The sequence below is a fragment of the Scyliorhinus torazame genome, chromosome 2, assembly GCF_047496885.1.
Source record: "Scyliorhinus torazame isolate Kashiwa2021f chromosome 2, sScyTor2.1, whole genome shotgun sequence".
In the NCBI taxonomy this organism is placed as follows: domain Eukaryota; kingdom Metazoa; phylum Chordata; class Chondrichthyes; order Carcharhiniformes; family Scyliorhinidae; genus Scyliorhinus; species Scyliorhinus torazame.
This window is the reverse complement of record NC_092708.1, coordinates 191,989,534-192,006,048: the sequence shown is the minus strand read 5'-3', so window position 1 is coordinate 192,006,048 and position 16,515 is coordinate 191,989,534. Positions and strand designations below refer to the sequence as shown.

Here is a 16,515-nt window from a genome sequence, read left to right as displayed (position 1 = left end):
CCTCTGCGTATCTCCTATCCACTCTTAAAATCTCCCCCACTAACCTCTCCCTTTCCATGCCCTCTATCTTCTCCCTCTGAGCCCTAATGGAGATTAGTTCTCCCCTGATCACCGCCTTCAGCGCCTCCCATACCACCCCCACCCGCACCTCCCCCGTTGTCGTTGACCTCCAGGTACCTTTCGATGCACCCCCTCACCCTCCCACACACTGCCTCATCTGCCAGCATTCCCACATCCAACTACCACAGCGGGCAATGGTCCCTCTCCTCTCCCAACTCCAGTTCCACCCAGTGCGGGGCGTGATCTGAAACGGCTATGGCCGAATATTCCGTTCCCTCCACTTTCGGGATCAGCGCCCTGCCCAGAACAAAAAAAACTATCCGTGAGTAGGCTTTGTGCATGTGGGAGAAAAATAAAAATTCCCTGGCCTGCGGCCTGGCAAACCTCCACGGGCCCACTCCCCCCATCTGATCCATAAACCCCCTAAGCACCTTGGCCACCGCCGGCCTCTTTCCGGTCCTAGATCTGGAGCGATCCAGTGCGGGGTCCAACACCGTATTGAAATCCCCACCCATTATTAGGCTTCCTACCTCCAGGTCCGGAATGCGCCCCAGCATGCGCTTCATGAATCCGGCATCATCCCAGTTCGGGGCGTATACATTTACCAATACCACCCACGTCCCCTGCAGCTTACCGCTCACCATCACATATCGCCCTCCGTTGTCCACTACGATATTCTTGCCCTCAAACGACACCCGCTTCCCCACCAATATTGCCACCCCTCTGCTCTTCGCGTCTAGCCCCGAATGGAATACCTGTCCTACCCACCCCTTTCTTAACCTGACCTGATCTGCCACCTTCAAATGTGTCTCTTGGAGCATGACCACGCCTGCCTTCAGTCCCTTTAAGTGCGCAAACACTCGGGCCCTCTTTACCGGCCCATTCAGGCCCCTCACATTCCACGTTATCAGCTGGATTGGGCCCCACCCCCTCCCTTCCTCCTCCTCCCGCCGACTAGCCATCTCCTTTTCTAGGCCAGTCCCGTGTCCGCGCCGCCCTTATCCTCCAGTCCCCCAGCCGGGAGACCCCCGCCCCGACCACCTCTTCTGTGTCCCATTCCCCTTCAGCCTGTGCAGCAGCAACCCTTCTCCTCCTCCCCCCGCCCCCCCCCCCCCCCGCCCCGCTAGACCCGTGTCTAGCTTTTTTGCTCCTCCCACATCACTCCCGTAAGTCAGCTGACACCTGCTGACCCCGGCTTCCCCCGCCGTCCCATTGACCTCCCCGTGTGGGAATCTCCCAATCAGTGTGCGTTCCTCCATTCCCCCTCCCGCCTTTCTTCCCTAGCACGGGAAAAAACCCCGCGCTTTTCTAAGCCTTCCCCGCCCCCTCTCGCGCAGCTCCTGTCGCGGCCTTATCTCTTTTCCCCCATCGCCATCCACCTCTCTCCCCCAGCCCATGTAACATTTCCTGCGCGTGATTAACACCCTATATATAACAACCATCAAACATCCCCCCCCCCACCCTCACAAACCCTCAGTTTGAGTCCAACTTTTCGGTTTGAATAAAGGTCCACGCCTCTTCAGGCGTTTCGAAATAATGGTGCTGATCCTTGTATGTGACCCACAATCGCGCTGGCTGCAGCATTCCGAATCTCGCTCCTTTCCGGTGCAACACCGCCTTGGCCCGGTTGAAACCCGCTCTCCGCTTTGCAACCTCCGTGCTCCAGTCCGGGTATATTCGGATCTCCGCATTGTCCCACCTGCTGCTCTGCTCTTTCTTGGCCCATTTCAAGACCCTCTCTCTGTCCGTGAAACGGTGAAACCTCACCACAATCGCCCTTGGCGGCTCGTTAGCATTGGGCCTCTTCGCCAGCACCCAGTGTGCCCCATCCAGCTCCAGAGGCCTCGAAGGGTCCTCCGCGCCCATCGACCCGAGCATCGTGCTCGCATATGCCCCGGCATCAGCCCCCTCCACTCCTTCTGGGAGACCCAGGAGCCGCAGATTCTTTCTCCTCGACCTGTTCTCCAGGCCTTCGAATCTTCCCGCCCACCTCTTGTGCAGCGCCTCGTGCTGCTCCACTCTCACCGCCAGGCCCAAGATCTCGTCCTCATTCTCATTTACTTTTTTCTGCACCTCCTGGATCTTTACCTTGTGGGCCTTCTGGGTCATCCCTCGTCCCTCAATCGCTGACAGCATAGGCGCCAGCATCTCCTTCCGCAGCTCCTCGAAGCAACGCTTGATGAACTCCTGCAGCTCCGGCCCGCATTCCGCTTTGTCCCCGGCCATTTTGTTTTTCTTCCCTCGCTTCTGCCGCTGCTCCAATGCCGCTTTTTTGGCCGTTTCACTTCTGGTCCAGTCCATAAAAGGTGAAGGGGGACCTCACTCTTCCTTTCCCCATGGATCGTCTTCAAAAAAAAATCCCGTTGGGGCTCCTCTAAAGAGCCCGAAAGTCCGTAATAGCGGGAGCTGCCGAATCGTGCGGCGTAGCTCCGCATCACTGCAACCGGAAGTTTTTCATGTACTTAATGATCTATTGAGCTGCTCGCAGAAAAATACTTTTCACTGTCCCTCGGTGCACGTGACAATAAACAAAATCCAATCCCATTGGCCCTGGGGAAATACTCATGGAGTCCGGTCGTAGTAGCTATGTTAAATCTGGAGGCAGTTGTGCCAGCACTTTAGGCTGGGGGCGGGGTCAAGGGAAATGCCGATTCAGGGGAACCACAGATTTGAGCCAGGGAAGTGGGATGGGAGCTTTTGGGATGGGAGAAGGGCGTCAGTGGGTTAAAGGATTTCCTTTTAAGGGGCCTGTTTGTGATACTGAAGGAGCTGGGGGCGAAATATGGGTTGGGGCAGGGGGAAATGTTTAGGCATATGCAGGTCCGAGTTTCGCTAAGAAGGAGATAGAGTTTTCCGGTGGCGCCGGCCTCGACACTGTTGGGAGGAGGTGATGACGACAGGGGGACTGGAGAAGGGGGTGGTGTCAGCGACTTATGGGGCGATTCTGGGAGAAGAGAAGGCACCACTGGAGGAGATTTAAGGCCAAGTGGGAGGAAGAGTTGGGAGAGAGCATGGAGGAGGGGTAGTGGCGTCAGGTGCTCTGGAGGGTGAATGCCTCAATTTTGTGCACGAGGTTGGGGCTGATACAGCTGAAGGTGGTGTACAGGGTGCATCTCACAAGGGCGAGGATGAGCCAACTGTTTGAGGGGGTAGAGGATGTTTGTGGATGGTGGGGGGGGGGCAAACCATGTTCATATATTTTGGTCCTGTCCAAAGCTGGAAGGGTATTGGAGGGAGGTATTCCGGGTAATTTCAAAGGTGGTACATGTGAGGCTTGAGCCGGGTCCTCTGGAGGCCATATTCAGCGGTCATATCCGGGGTATCGGATCAGCTGGGGTTGGAATCTGGTGTGGAGGCAGATGTTTTAGCCTTCGTCTCGCTGATCGGCCAAAGGCAGATCCTGTTGGGGTGGTGGTCAGTTTCTCCACCCTGTGCCCTGGCGTGGCGGGGGGGACCTGCTGGAGTTTTTAACATTCGAAGGTGAAGTTTGAGTTGAGGGAAGGTATGGAGGGTTCTACAATTCATGGGCTCTGTTTATTATGCACTTTCAAGAATTCGATGACATCGAACATTGGGGGGGGGTGGGGGAGGGTTGGACTGTATGTTGTTGGTGACTATATATGGGTGGATGGTAGATTCCTGATTCTTTTTCGTTTGGATTTAAAATGTGAGGATTGTTTGGGGGTTGGTGGGAGGAAGGGATTCTTGGCCGGGGGATTATCATTGTATTTGTTAACGTTGATTGTTGGTGGGTGTAAATTTGGATGAAAATGTGAAAAAGGAGAAGGAAATTTTTTTTCCCACAAAATAAATTCTATATGTCCACATTGTACCATAGAAAGCATCCTATCTGGCTGCATCACAGCCTGGTATGGCAACTGCTCAGCACAAGACCGTAAGAAACTACAGAGTCGTGAACATTCACGCCAAATCACCTTCCATACATTGACTGTCTACACCTCCCGCTGCCTTTGGAAAGCGGGCAGAATAATCAAAGACCCTCCCACCTGGGTTAATCTCTCTTTGAACCTCTTCTATCGGGCAGGAGATACAAAGTCTGAGAACACACACAAACAGATTCAAAAACAGCTTCCCCGCTGTTACTAGACTCCTGAATGACCCTCTTATCGACTGGACTGATCTCTTCACACATCTTCTCTACTGAGTACTACACTCCGCATGTTTTATCTGATGCCTGTCTGTGTGTTTACATAGTGTATTGATGTATGTCCTATGTTTTTTCATGCATGGAACGATATGTCTGGACAGTACGCAGAACAATACTTTTCACTGTACCTCTGTACATGTGACAAGAAATCTAATTCCTTTCAAATTCAATTCAGAAGAAACCAAGCGTTTGAAAAGAAACAAATTCAATAAAGCGGTAGTGAAATGTCACCATTTCAATTTTTTCCATGCTGTACCAATCTGATGAAAGTGAAGTAGGGAAGTCGCTCAATTCTTATGCAAGTCCTGTACAGTTCTATTAAAAAAACACAACTTTTTAAACAATTACATCTTCAACCTTATTCAATCTTCAGTGAGACTAGTACGTATTTCCCATTTTGACATTGCACGTTTGTCAGTCGAACGCAAGGATTACTGAATATGGTGCACTTCTTTGAATTAAGGAGCTCTCACCCTAGACCTCGTATGGACTTCAGTTCTTCCTGACAGCAAGTGAAGGAGGAAAATTACTTCCTATCCTATTTGGCTCATGTTTGAAGTTGATTCAGCCTGAAGTTTCCAAATAAGAGATAAGGCTGCCATGTTGCATCATTGCTTTCCCCTCCAAGCACAGATTAACAGTGTTACCTGCTGTGCTGTATGTCAGTTGGTTGGTAATCAGCTGAATCTAAAGAATTTTGCCCTTTCACGATGCTGTGATATTACATACCTCCAACTGAGAGCACAAGCAGGAAAGAAAAACTTCAGAGACTTTTGTTAGTCCTCAACTTGGGCCTCATACGTGAACAAAAGCAGCAGTGACTTTAGACTAACTATCTCTGTCTTTCTCCCCAGCTGAATGCTTCTGGTTATATCACTGCACCGCTCTCCCTTTATTCCTCTGTTTACAACTTCATTCTGGTGCACACTGCCTTGGCACCACTTCATTTCTGGCACTTGTTCCTCATTATTTTGAAGGTAACAAATTCTCTCATTGGTACATGGCCTCATCCCATTGCTTTGGCTCCTCCACCCACCAGACTCTTCATGCTCTGTTTTCCCCTCCACCTCTACCCTCATTTGCACTGATTCACACATTGCAGCACGGTGGTACACTGCTTAGCACAATTGCTTCACAGCTCAAGGGTCCCAGTTTCGATTCCCGGCTTGGGCCACTGTCTGTGCGGAGTCTGCACGTTCTCCCCATGTCTGCGTGGGTTTCCTCCGGGTGCTCCGGTTTTCTCCCACAGTCCAAAGATGTGCAGGTTAGGTGGATTGGCCATGCTAAATTGCCCTTGGAATCCAAAAAGGATAAGTGGGGAGTTACGGGGATAGGGTGGAGGTGTGGGGTGTTCATTCCAAGGGTTGGCGCAGACTCGATGGGCGAAATGGCCAGCTTCTGCACTGTATGTTCTATTGCCACTGCTCTCTGACACATGCTTTTCCTTCTGTCGATCTTACTGTCTATCTTCACTCCTCGTCTTCGTGCATCTCCTTCCCTTTCCATCTCTCTGCATCACCCTTGCCCTTGCTATTTCCTAGAAAGCATGGAACTGTATTATGTTTCTTCTGACTCTTTTGACTGAATTTAGTTCAATGGGATTTGTTTCTTTCACAAACCCACTGAACTATTACATTTTCTTTATAAAATCGAGTAGCGGTCAAATTCAGAATCTTGGAGGCTTAGATTCTTGGGTATCAAACTGGTTAGTATTGAATGTATTTGGTTTCTGCAATATTTTAAAGCAATGGTTGAGACATTTGTTGAAAACAACTTAATGTTTCACAAGAAATTTTGTGAAATTGGTCTACAGATAAGCATTAATAATTTTTCTCTATCTTGCAGGAAGTTGGAAGCATCATCGGAAAGGTTTGTAATGATAATATTTTACTTTGTGTTTATTGGTAAAACTGATCAAATAGATGCAATCTCATAGTGAATGCATAAATATTTCATGCATCTGCAGCTAACGTCTAGTTTCTTTAAAAGGAATTTTTCATACCTACTGTCCTTGCTCAAGGAGAAACTTTTCCAACTCTTTTGTATGGCTTGAATAACGATACCTTTTTAGTTCTAGCCGATACAAGTGATGATTGTTGTTTGTACCCATTACAATTGCTACACACTAATGAATTCCTGTCATTTGGATGTAAGTCTGCAAGCAATAAATTATTTCCATGGACAAGGTGCTGTACAATGCTATTTTAAACACTTATCCACAGATATTATGTGCTGTAGTGTTATCATGTTGCTAGATTAGCATGTAATAATAATAATCGCTTATTGCCACAAGTAGGCTGTTGAGTTACTGTGAAAAGCCCCTAGTCGCCACAGTCCGGCGCCTGTTCGGGGAGGCCGCTACGGGAAGTGAACCCACGCTGCTGGCCTTGTTCTGCATTACAAGCCAGCTGTTTAGCCCACTGTGCTAAACCAGTCCCATGTAAACATATATGGACACACATGATTTGTATATTATCTCTTTCAGAAAGGTGAGACTGTAAAAAAGATGCGTGAGGAGGTAAGTGAACTGTTGCTAGGTGATCTTTATTTGAGTTTCCATGCTTCTGCGAGGTAATTTGATTGGCTTTCCTGCAGTAACTTGGACATCTTGTGACTGTTTCAGAGTGGTGCGCGCATTAATATCTCTGAAGGAAATTGTCCCGAGAGAATTGTAACCATCACAGGCCCAACTGATGCAATATTCAAAGCATTTGCAATGATCGCTTTTAAGTTTGAGGAGGTAAGAGACTATTTGCGTGAAATTTTAATAGTGAAATTGGGACCATTCTTCAGAAGGTAGGAAATAGTTGAAAGAAACAGATGTCGTTTGTGTAAATTTCTTCTCTTTTGTGAATTATTCTGCTGCATTTTTATGAGAAATCTGGAGTTTGAGCTGTGGAGCTCAAAACTAAAACGAGCACTATTTTAAAAAAAAGAAAAAATTTACAGTACCCAATTCTTTTTTTTTTCCAATTAAGGGGCAACTTAGCATGGCCAATCCACCTAGCCCGCACATCTTTGGGTTGTGGGAGTGAGACCCATGCAAACACTGAGAATGTGCAAACTCCACAGTGACCCGGGGCCAGGATCGAACCCGGGTCCTCCGTGGTGTGAGGCAGCAATGCTAACTACCATGCTGCCCAAAACCAGCACTATTAAATGCAGTAAAAAGGGAACTGTTTTATGAGTTCTCTTCATGGTAGTTTTATGGTCAATGGAAAAGTATAAACTAATTTCTGATGGCTAAATTAAACAATGCATTTCAATGATCTGTATCATACCATAATGAGTTTTTGAGGAGTCACACAGTAAGAGCAAGTTATACTTAAATGCTGCAAGCTTCTAAATGTCATAGCACAGATTTGATACCAGTAATTAATATTTGAGCTGATTATTTTAGAACGATAGCACAACATATTAAACCAAAACTATTCTGTTTGCAATTTCAGGATATTGACAATTCAATGTCGAACAGTACAGCCACAAGTAAACCACCTGTGACCCTGCGACTTGTTGTACCAGCCAGTCAGTGCGGATCACTGATTGGAAAAGGAGGCTCCAAGATAAAAGAAATTCGCGAGGTCAGCTTTTCTCTCCAAAATAACTCAGTCCCCCATTTAATCACGTTTGACCTTAGTGGAATGTTTTATTTCAGGTGTAATGCTCCCTGTTAAGTTATAACATGGCACATTGTAGTGTCATCGCAGCCAGTGTAGTACCAACTCTGAGACAGATGGTCATTGTTTACAATCCGAGATGTCTTGCTATCTGGTCTCACCTGTTCATGATGAAATTGAATGGCCAGTTTTCAGCTGGGCTCTGGATGTTCTGTTTTTGAGATGGTCAGAAACCATGTGTGGCATTTTTGTTGCACTTCCAATGGCATAATGGCTGGTTGCAGCCAGAGAAGACGATTTGGTATCATTGAATGATACCGAACAGAAGGAAGCCATTGTGCCTGTGTTACTGCTTTGAAAGATCTAACCAAGTTAGTTGCACTCACCTTTTTTCTCCATATCTTTTAAAAGGTTTTCCTTTTTCAAGTGTATATCCAATTCCCTTTTGGAAGTTACTATGGAATCGTTCAAGTGGCGCGTCACAACTCTCAAAATAAATTTCCTTGTCTACCCTCTAGTTCTCAAAGAAATTGCCTTAAATCTGTATTTTCTACTTATTGACCTTCCTGCTAATTTAATTAAATGATTTCATCTATCAAATCCCTTCATAATTTTGAGCGCCTCTATTAAATCTCCCTTTAATCTTCTCTGCTCCAAGGTGAACAATCCCAGCTTTTCTAGTCTCCATATAACTGAAGTCCCTGCTGCTGCTATATATGTCACTAAAACAGTCCTTTTCAACCAGTTTTTTGTGAGACATTCATTTCACTTCCAAGCTCCTGCTGCAGGTAATGTTCCTAAGGACCCCTGCCAAATTTTGAGAGATTGTGACTGGGAACCAAAGGCAAGCAGTGCTGCCATTTCTACTGCTCTAGAGCTGCAGAACTCATGCTAGTAAGTCAATAAATGACCTGGGAAATCAGATTCAATATATGTTAGTGTGTGGTTTAACGATTGCAGACAGGAAGGCAATGCTCCAACCAACACTACTATTTCAGCTCCAAAGGCGACAACAACATTTTCTTCATCTGCTGCTGGAAAGTTTCTTGTAAATCAGTTATGAAATTCCATTGTCGTTGGTCAAAAAGCCATAACCTAGACTGATTCCAGAGCAAACTCATTCATTTCAAGAAATCAAGATAAGATTGTTTTAATGATAATGAAGAGTATGATTGTTCATAAACAAAAGTGATTTAATGGTATTAACTACCATAAAAAAAAGTACGTAAACAGTTAAAGTCAGCAATGAAGTATCTTAGAATTTACGGTGGAGAAGGAGGCCATTCGGCCCATCAAGTCTACACTGGCCCTTGAAAAGAGCAACCCACTTAAGCCCACCCCTCCACCCTATTCCAGTAACCCCACCTAACATTTTTGGACACTTACGGCAATTTATCATGGTCAGTCCACCTAACCTGCACATCTTTGGACTGTGGGTGGAAACCGGAGCACTGGAGGAAACCCACGCACACACTGGGAGAACGTGCAGACTCCACACAGACAGTGACCCAAGCCGGGAATCGAACCTGGGATCCTGGAGCTGTGAAGCAACTGGGCTAACCACTGTGCTAACCTGCTACCCATAAATTATTAACTGGTTAGAATTTGTTTTGCTCAATTTATGTCCTTTAAACATGAATGTTATCTTGCGATGAAGGAAGTGATATTGGAATTTAATTTTGCATTATCTAAGCATATTAAACTTTGCATATATTTTAACATTTGTTAATTCATTTTACGTTAATAGGTTATGATCTTAATCAGGCTTGAAATAAATGATGCTGTGTTCTCTCTGTATTTTCTTTCCAGTATCTGCATAATGTAGGCATGTTTCACTAAACTGGCACAAAGGACTTGCTAATGCAAATTATTGTTGTAGAATGATTAGCATTTTTTCCAGATTCTGGCATCACATCTGTGGCTTTAACCCATATATCTTTTTCTATTCTTTCCAGTCGACAGGGGCTCAAGTCCAGGTGGCAGGGGACATGCTGCCTAATTCCACTGAGCGTGCTGTGACAATCTCTGGGATGCCAGATGCTATCATTCAGTGTGTGAAGCAAATATGTGTGGTGATGCTGGAGGTAGAGTATAAGGCGAGCATCAGAATCAGCAAGTTTTAAGGAGGAAGTAATGGCAATCTTTTGGGATGGTACTACTTTGTATTACAGCAACGGAGATCAACGTGCCTAAGGATGTCTAGTTTAATTATTTTGTAACACAAAGGAGTCATGAAGTGCAAATAGATCCGATGAAAGTTTGATATCCTGCCATCAGTCTTACTGTTCCCCAAACAAAGTCTGTTCTATTTTTTCTCCCTTGTCTTTTTTTTAGATAGTTCACGATACACAGATGCAATCTAGGTTATTTCTTCCATTAATTTTTATTCTAGTTTCTCCATTCTACTTTTTGCCCTTTAAAGTCCACATATGGATACTTGAGTAGGAATTCTACTGGTATATTCATAATGAACCTTCCAAGTTAGCCCCTCAATCATTAGTCCACTGAACTATCAAGAGGATTATTACTCCAGTAGGTATGAGTACTCTCAATGGCTAGCCCGTCATTTCCGCGTCTCATAAAGATTAGGAGCGATATTTAGAACCATTTACTTGACATTTGTTTTATTACAGTTGTGGGTGGGGATAAGAGCCTAGGTTGGAGAATTTTCACTGTAGAATAACAGCTATAGAGTACTTAGGCATGAAGCATAAATAACTCGAAGCACCAGTCACATTTTTAAATATATAAATAACACTCTTTTATTCAACCATGGCTTTTGAGCCTTGCTGACCAGGCCAACGATTCCATGGTGTTGGAGCTGCTTTCATCTAGCCACGTGGAACATACTTAATTGCATTCCTGACTTGTGCCTTTGTGCCATGGTGGAGAGGCTTTGAGGAGTGAGATGAATTTCTGACCCCAACCTGTTACCTGCCACAGCATTTATTTTGCTGATCCAGTTCGGTTTCTGGTCAATGGTAGCCCCCAGGATGATGGTGGGGAATTCAGTGATGATATTGCCGCTGAATGTCATGGGGAGATGGTTAGATTCTCTCCTGTTGGGGATGGTCATTGCCTGCCACTTGTGTGGTGTGAATGTACCTGCCATTTATCAACCCAAACCTGAATGTTGTCCAAGTCTTGCTGCAAAAAGGCAGAGATTGCTTCAGTGTTTGAGGAATTGAGAGTGGTGCTCTTCAGCCACTTCCGTCCTTATGATGGAGGCACGGTCAAGGTGAAGCAGTTGAACATGGTTGGGCATAGGACACCACCCTCGGGAATTCCTGCAGCAATGTTTTGTGACTGCGGTGATTGGCAGCATCTTTCGTCAGTGGCCATATTAAACATATGCAAGATTATGCTTTAATATGGAGGAAAAATAAATTAATTATGAAATGGCGATAAAGGAAAGTATTATTTAGAATAAACAAAATGTTACTAGTTTCATGGTTAACCATAAAATTGGTTTGAGTTAGCTTCTGGTTAACATGAGCAAACGCAGGCGGGCATACTTTCCTCTTGAACATTTCCAGAATCCACAAAATACATACATGAGGGAGGGGGGTGTTATTAACTCGTAGAATACTATACTGTCAGAATCAAAAGGTTATGGAATGGCCATATTTCCATTTAATCTTCTATTATGGGCCAGGGTTTAGAGAACACCAAAGTATATCTTGGAGTTAACCTGACCTACAACTTTGAATAGATTTTGGTTATGGGGAGTACAAGGGCCCACTTTACAGGTGTGATGCAACAGAGATATAAAGTATTTTTAAACACAAACAATGTTTATTCTATGAATCCAGTTATCATTTTATAAACACACAGTAAACATCTTATCAACTACCAACACTGATACCCCCTCCCCCCAAGATACAATACTCTACAGGTAACCTTTCATAACTTTCCTAACAACATCCATAAGTCAAAAATCCTTTTTTACAAAGACAGTAGGTTTGCAATCCTTACAGAAACGGGGATTACTTTGAAATCATCAAGTGATCTGGAGACATTCTTTAGCCTGCAGAGAGAGAGAGACCCAAAATACACCACCTTGGTTTGAATGCAACTCTCCAACTGAAAACAAAACTAAAACTCAGTGACAAAACAGCTTCCAGCTCAAAGCGAAAGTAAAAAGCAGAGCTCGAACCCAGCTCTACCCACACACTGACATCACTGCAGCCACTTGAGAAGACAAACATTTATTAAAGTGACATTCCCATGACACTTCAATAATCTGATTATCCCACCACTTAAAAGCATTTGTTTTTGATCATTCTTATGTACAAACCATATTCACCAACTAATTACTCCGTGAATGAGTTGCTTGCTGTCAGAGGAGTTGCATTCGAAAGAATATTCATTGTAGTATGATGATGTAGAATTGATTGATGGACTTTTATTCTTCACCAGAAATGTTCAAATTATATTATAAACTGAGTTAAGAAAAGTTTTTCTGGAAATCACATTTTGTTATTTTAAATGTAGTATCGCTGGCGGCCAAACTAGTGGTTCTGATATCCGTCTATAGTCTCACTATCTTCATGCTCAGATGAAACTCCTATCTTCATGCTAAGATGAAACCCCTATCAAAGCTGAACTGGCATAAAGCTGCTACTGTAAACCATACGCATACTACATGCATTTATTTTTTTATATAACTTTAGAGTACCCAATTAAGGGGCAATTTAACATGGCCAATTCTCCTACCCTGAACATATTTCTGTGTTTGGGGTGAGACCCACGCAAACTCCCCACGTACAGTGACCCAGGGCAGGAATCGAACCCGGGTCCTTGGTGCCATGAGGCAGTAGTGCTAACCACTACGCCGCCATGCTATCCTCATTACATGCATTTATTAAGAAATCTGCCGAAGATAATGTACAAACCTACAACCTTGGGGAACATTTCCTGTTCTTTTATTTTGAGGTAATCTGCAAGGAGCATCATTCCCTCAACTCTGCCAAATTCAAAGAGAAATGGTGTTACTTCCGTTCCTTCATTTGTACTTCAGAAATGCAAGCATAGCTTTGTGCCCTGGAAAATAATTGTTCCAAAGAGCGATTCTCCAATCTGGGCTCTTTCCAAAACTACAAGCACAATCTTTCCTACGTTTCTGTTTTAATTATGGCAAAGTTAGTTATCACAGCATGCTAGTATTCGAGATAGATGATTTCACATTAGACAAATGATAGGTGGGGGAGGTACTTTGAATATGACCCAGGAAACTACAAGTATGGGTCTTACATAATAAACTTTCATCAGACTTGCCAGTTCTGCGGCTAGGTGTGAATGTAAAAGTGAAATAAATTTCACACTGCAATCACCAATCATGTCAAGTCAGCTTATTCTGGTTCTGAGACCAGTGGGACACGAGGAATCTTCCTGGGATTAAAAAGGTTATAAGCCAGATTGATTGCAGGATGGAGGACCGTTCACTTCATCTTCTTACCTTTCCCATTCTCAGCACCCTGTGTGAAGGTTAGTGATATTGAGGTGTCTCTTGAGGATGGAACTAATACTTGTTATATTTGCATTTTGTGAATCTGTTTCTCCCATTCTAAGCAACAATCTTCCACCAATAATAAGCAGTATTAGCAGTAATCATAAATTGCTGACACTGACTAAGTTGCATTCTAGTCTGAAAATAGAGTACTGTATGGCGGAGCATTTATTTCCATTAAACTTCAAAGTATATTGAAATACTTTTGCCACAATTCCACTGTGATTGAAGTGAAAAACAGCAAATAGTGCAAAATGCAATTGCTAAAGGAGACTGGTGAGGTAAGGGGCAATTTGTTGTAAATTGGGGATTAGATTCAGTATTTCACAATTTTACACCACCTCAAATGTGAGCAATCTTATTTCCATACCCAGCCACAATATTTTAGAGGATATTTTCCTGAAATCTTCAGTTACTTTATTAAACTGTGAATCGTCACAGGGATTATTAAGAGTGTAATTTATCCAGGTTGACCAACTGTACCTAATGATGTAAATTTTGTTTAATCATTGGCAAAAAGAAAATCCACCCTAATCCATGATTCTTCAGCATCATTGACACCCAGCAGACAGCAACTATATGTAAAAGTGATCAGAAAATGTCAGAATTCTGCATTGCATCTGATCAATGGTAGCTGCCAGAGAGTGCTTGATGGGTGTCGCTTGGCACAGACAAATGTTCAATTTCTCTAATCTTGAAATAGAAGCTGATTGTAGTTTCACATTTTTATTTAGAAAATCTTGAAAAATGTAAAGATACTGTGTAAAATAAGGTTGGCAAAGCCTCCGCTTGATTGCTCTTGGAATGAATTTACAAAAATTCCCAATCTCTCGCCTGCAGGTATAGTTGTTGCAATCCGTTCAAATAAACATATTGGTAAACTTGATCTATTGAAAGGTGAGGTGCATGCTGGCAAGTTGAGGCATGCAGCGACCGCAAACAATTATATAACAAACATATAATAGGTTGGGTCCAGAGTACAGCTGCCTCTTCTCTGTTTCAACCTCCGCAGAATACCTTTACCACCCTACCAACTTTGTTTACCTATCTTTACAGCCACTTTGAGCTTGCAGTTGCAGTTTGAAATTATTCCCTACCCTGTTTTGTGCAGGAACTTTACATTGATCAAGGTGGATTTGTAGAGAAAACAATTGAAGCTGCAGTGAGTTTCCATTCCTGCAACATCCCAAATACATCTTTGTTCCTAGGTTCTTGGATTGATATCACGTGGTACCACCAATCCCTGTTTGTTACTCCTTTGCTTTTGAAATATATTTTCAGAGCGAGATAGAAATAGGAGGAGCATTATAGCTTTGTCCAAATTGTTTTTATTCGTGGGGAGGGAGTTGAGGTGGGAGCGGGGAGGGGTGGGGTGGTGACGGAGGGCAGTGAAGAGATAGAGGCAAATTATGGTTGGTGTTTTCGAATGACGTTTTGTTTACATGTGGACAAAACAGAGCATTGAACAGCATTGAATAATTTATTCTGTATGACTGACAGATTCTATGTTTCAGGGTTTAAAAAAAATTATAACTCTAACCTTGTGATTACATTTATCTGAATTCTAGGCGAATTGCAATTAAGTGTTTGCAATTATTACGTATTTTCTGATTTGTGATTAAATTTACCTTTTTTTTCCAGAAATGAACCTGTTCTAATGCTGTTTCTAACATGCTTTCCCTGTCCCTCCTAGTCCCCACCGAAAGGTGCCACCATTCCCTACCGCCCAAAGCCCGCCTCTGCCCCCGTCATTTTTGCAGGTGGCCAGGTAAGAGCAGATCCCCTCTCTGCCTCCGCAGCCAACCTCAGCCTCTTACTGCAGCACCAGCCACTGCCTGTTAGTGCATTCAGGTTTCTCATCTTCACTTGCATGTTGTATCCTAATGGCCACTGAACCGTGGCAGAAATTGCTTAGAAGACTGTGTGTGGTGGTGTATGTCGGGGTGGTGGTAGGGGGAGGAGAGAAAGAGCCCAGGCGGGGGGGGGGGGGGGGGGGGTGTTGACTATGGTGTGTGGCATGGGGGGTTGGGTGTGTTGTGTGGCAAGGGGGCGCCTCTGTGTATGTGTGGGGCAAGAAGGGAGGGAGTCGTGTGGGTGGGGGCGAGGCGGTGGTGTGGGTGGGGGGGGGGGGGCAAGGGGGAGGGATGGGGTGGGTGGGTGGGGAAGCATGGGGGAGGGGCTGGTGTGGGTGGGTGGGGGAGCAAGGGGAAGGGGGCAGGTGTGGGGGGGTGAGTGGAGCAGGTGTGTGGAGGGTGAGGGGGGCGGGTGCGTGGGGGGCAAGGGGGAGGGGGCGGGTGTGTGTGTGGGTGGCCGGGACGAGGTGGGGGGGGGGGGTGGTGTATGTGTGGAGGGAGGAGGTGGGGTAAGTGGTGTGTGGGTGTGTGTGGGGGGGGGGCGGTGTGGTGTGCGTGTGGGGGGGGGGAGGGAGTGGTGTCTGTGGGGGGGCGAAGGGTGTGGTGTGTGTGGGGGAGGGAGTGGTGTGTGTGGGGGAGGGAGTGGTGTGTGTGGGGGAGGGAGTGGTGTGTGTGGGGGAGGGAGTGGTGTGTGTGGGGGGAGGGAGTGGTGTGTGTGGGGGGAGGGAGTAGTGTGTGGGGGGGAGGGAGTAGTGTGTGGGGGGGAGGGAGTAGTGTGTGGGGGTGAGGGAGTGGTGTGTGCAGGGGAGGGAGTGGCGTGTGCGGGGGAGGGAGTGGCGTGTGCGGGGGAGGGAGTGGCGTGTGCAGGGGAGGGAGGGAGTGGCGTGTGCGGGGAGGGAGGGAGTGGCGTGTGCGGGGGAGGGAGGGAGTGGTGTGTGCGGGGGAGGGAGGGAGTGGTGTGTGCGGGGGAGGGAGGGAGTGGTGTGTGCGGGGGAGGGAGGGAGTGGTGTGGGGAGGGGGAGGGAGGGAGTGGTGTATGTGTGTGGGGGGAGGGAGGGAGTGGTGTATGTGTGTGGGGGGAGGGAGGGAGTGGTGTATGTGTGTGGGGGAGGGAGGGAGTGGTGTATGTGTGTGGGGGGAGGGAGGGAGTGGTGTGTGTGTAAGGGGGGGGGGGGGGGAGTGGCCTGGGGTTTTGTGTCCGCGTGTCTATCCATGCTCCCACTTGAATATTTACGTGTGCATGCAACACAATTGTTGAATAGTTTCAGAACATCCCAAATGTGTAGCTTGTCTCAGCAAAGATATTGT

At 45.7% G+C, this 16,515-nt stretch overlaps 1 protein-coding gene across 26 annotated transcripts in view; it reads left to right on the top strand.

The window, feature by feature from the left end:
• The window catches only part of LOC140394487 (poly(rC)-binding protein 3), a 283,234-nt gene that overhangs the window by 227,735 nt on the left and 38,984 nt on the right, over positions 1 to 16,515 (top strand). For 9 of the 26 annotated variants that reach the window (XM_072481934.1, XM_072481831.1, XM_072481865.1 and 6 more), the window contains 6 exons: positions 6,074 to 6,097; positions 6,714 to 6,746; positions 6,852 to 6,968; positions 7,678 to 7,809; positions 9,801 to 9,941; positions 15,048 to 15,191. In XM_072481934.1, the coding sequence (XP_072338035.1) occupies positions 6,074 to 6,097; positions 6,714 to 6,746; positions 6,852 to 6,968; positions 7,678 to 7,809; positions 9,801 to 9,941; positions 15,048 to 15,191 (591 nt within the window). The remainder of the gene's footprint in view (positions 1 to 6,073; positions 6,098 to 6,713; positions 6,747 to 6,851; positions 6,969 to 7,677; positions 7,810 to 9,800; positions 9,942 to 15,047; positions 15,192 to 16,515) is intronic. The other 17 variants (XM_072481939.1, XM_072481920.1, XM_072481914.1 and 14 more) reach the window with 5 other exon arrangements.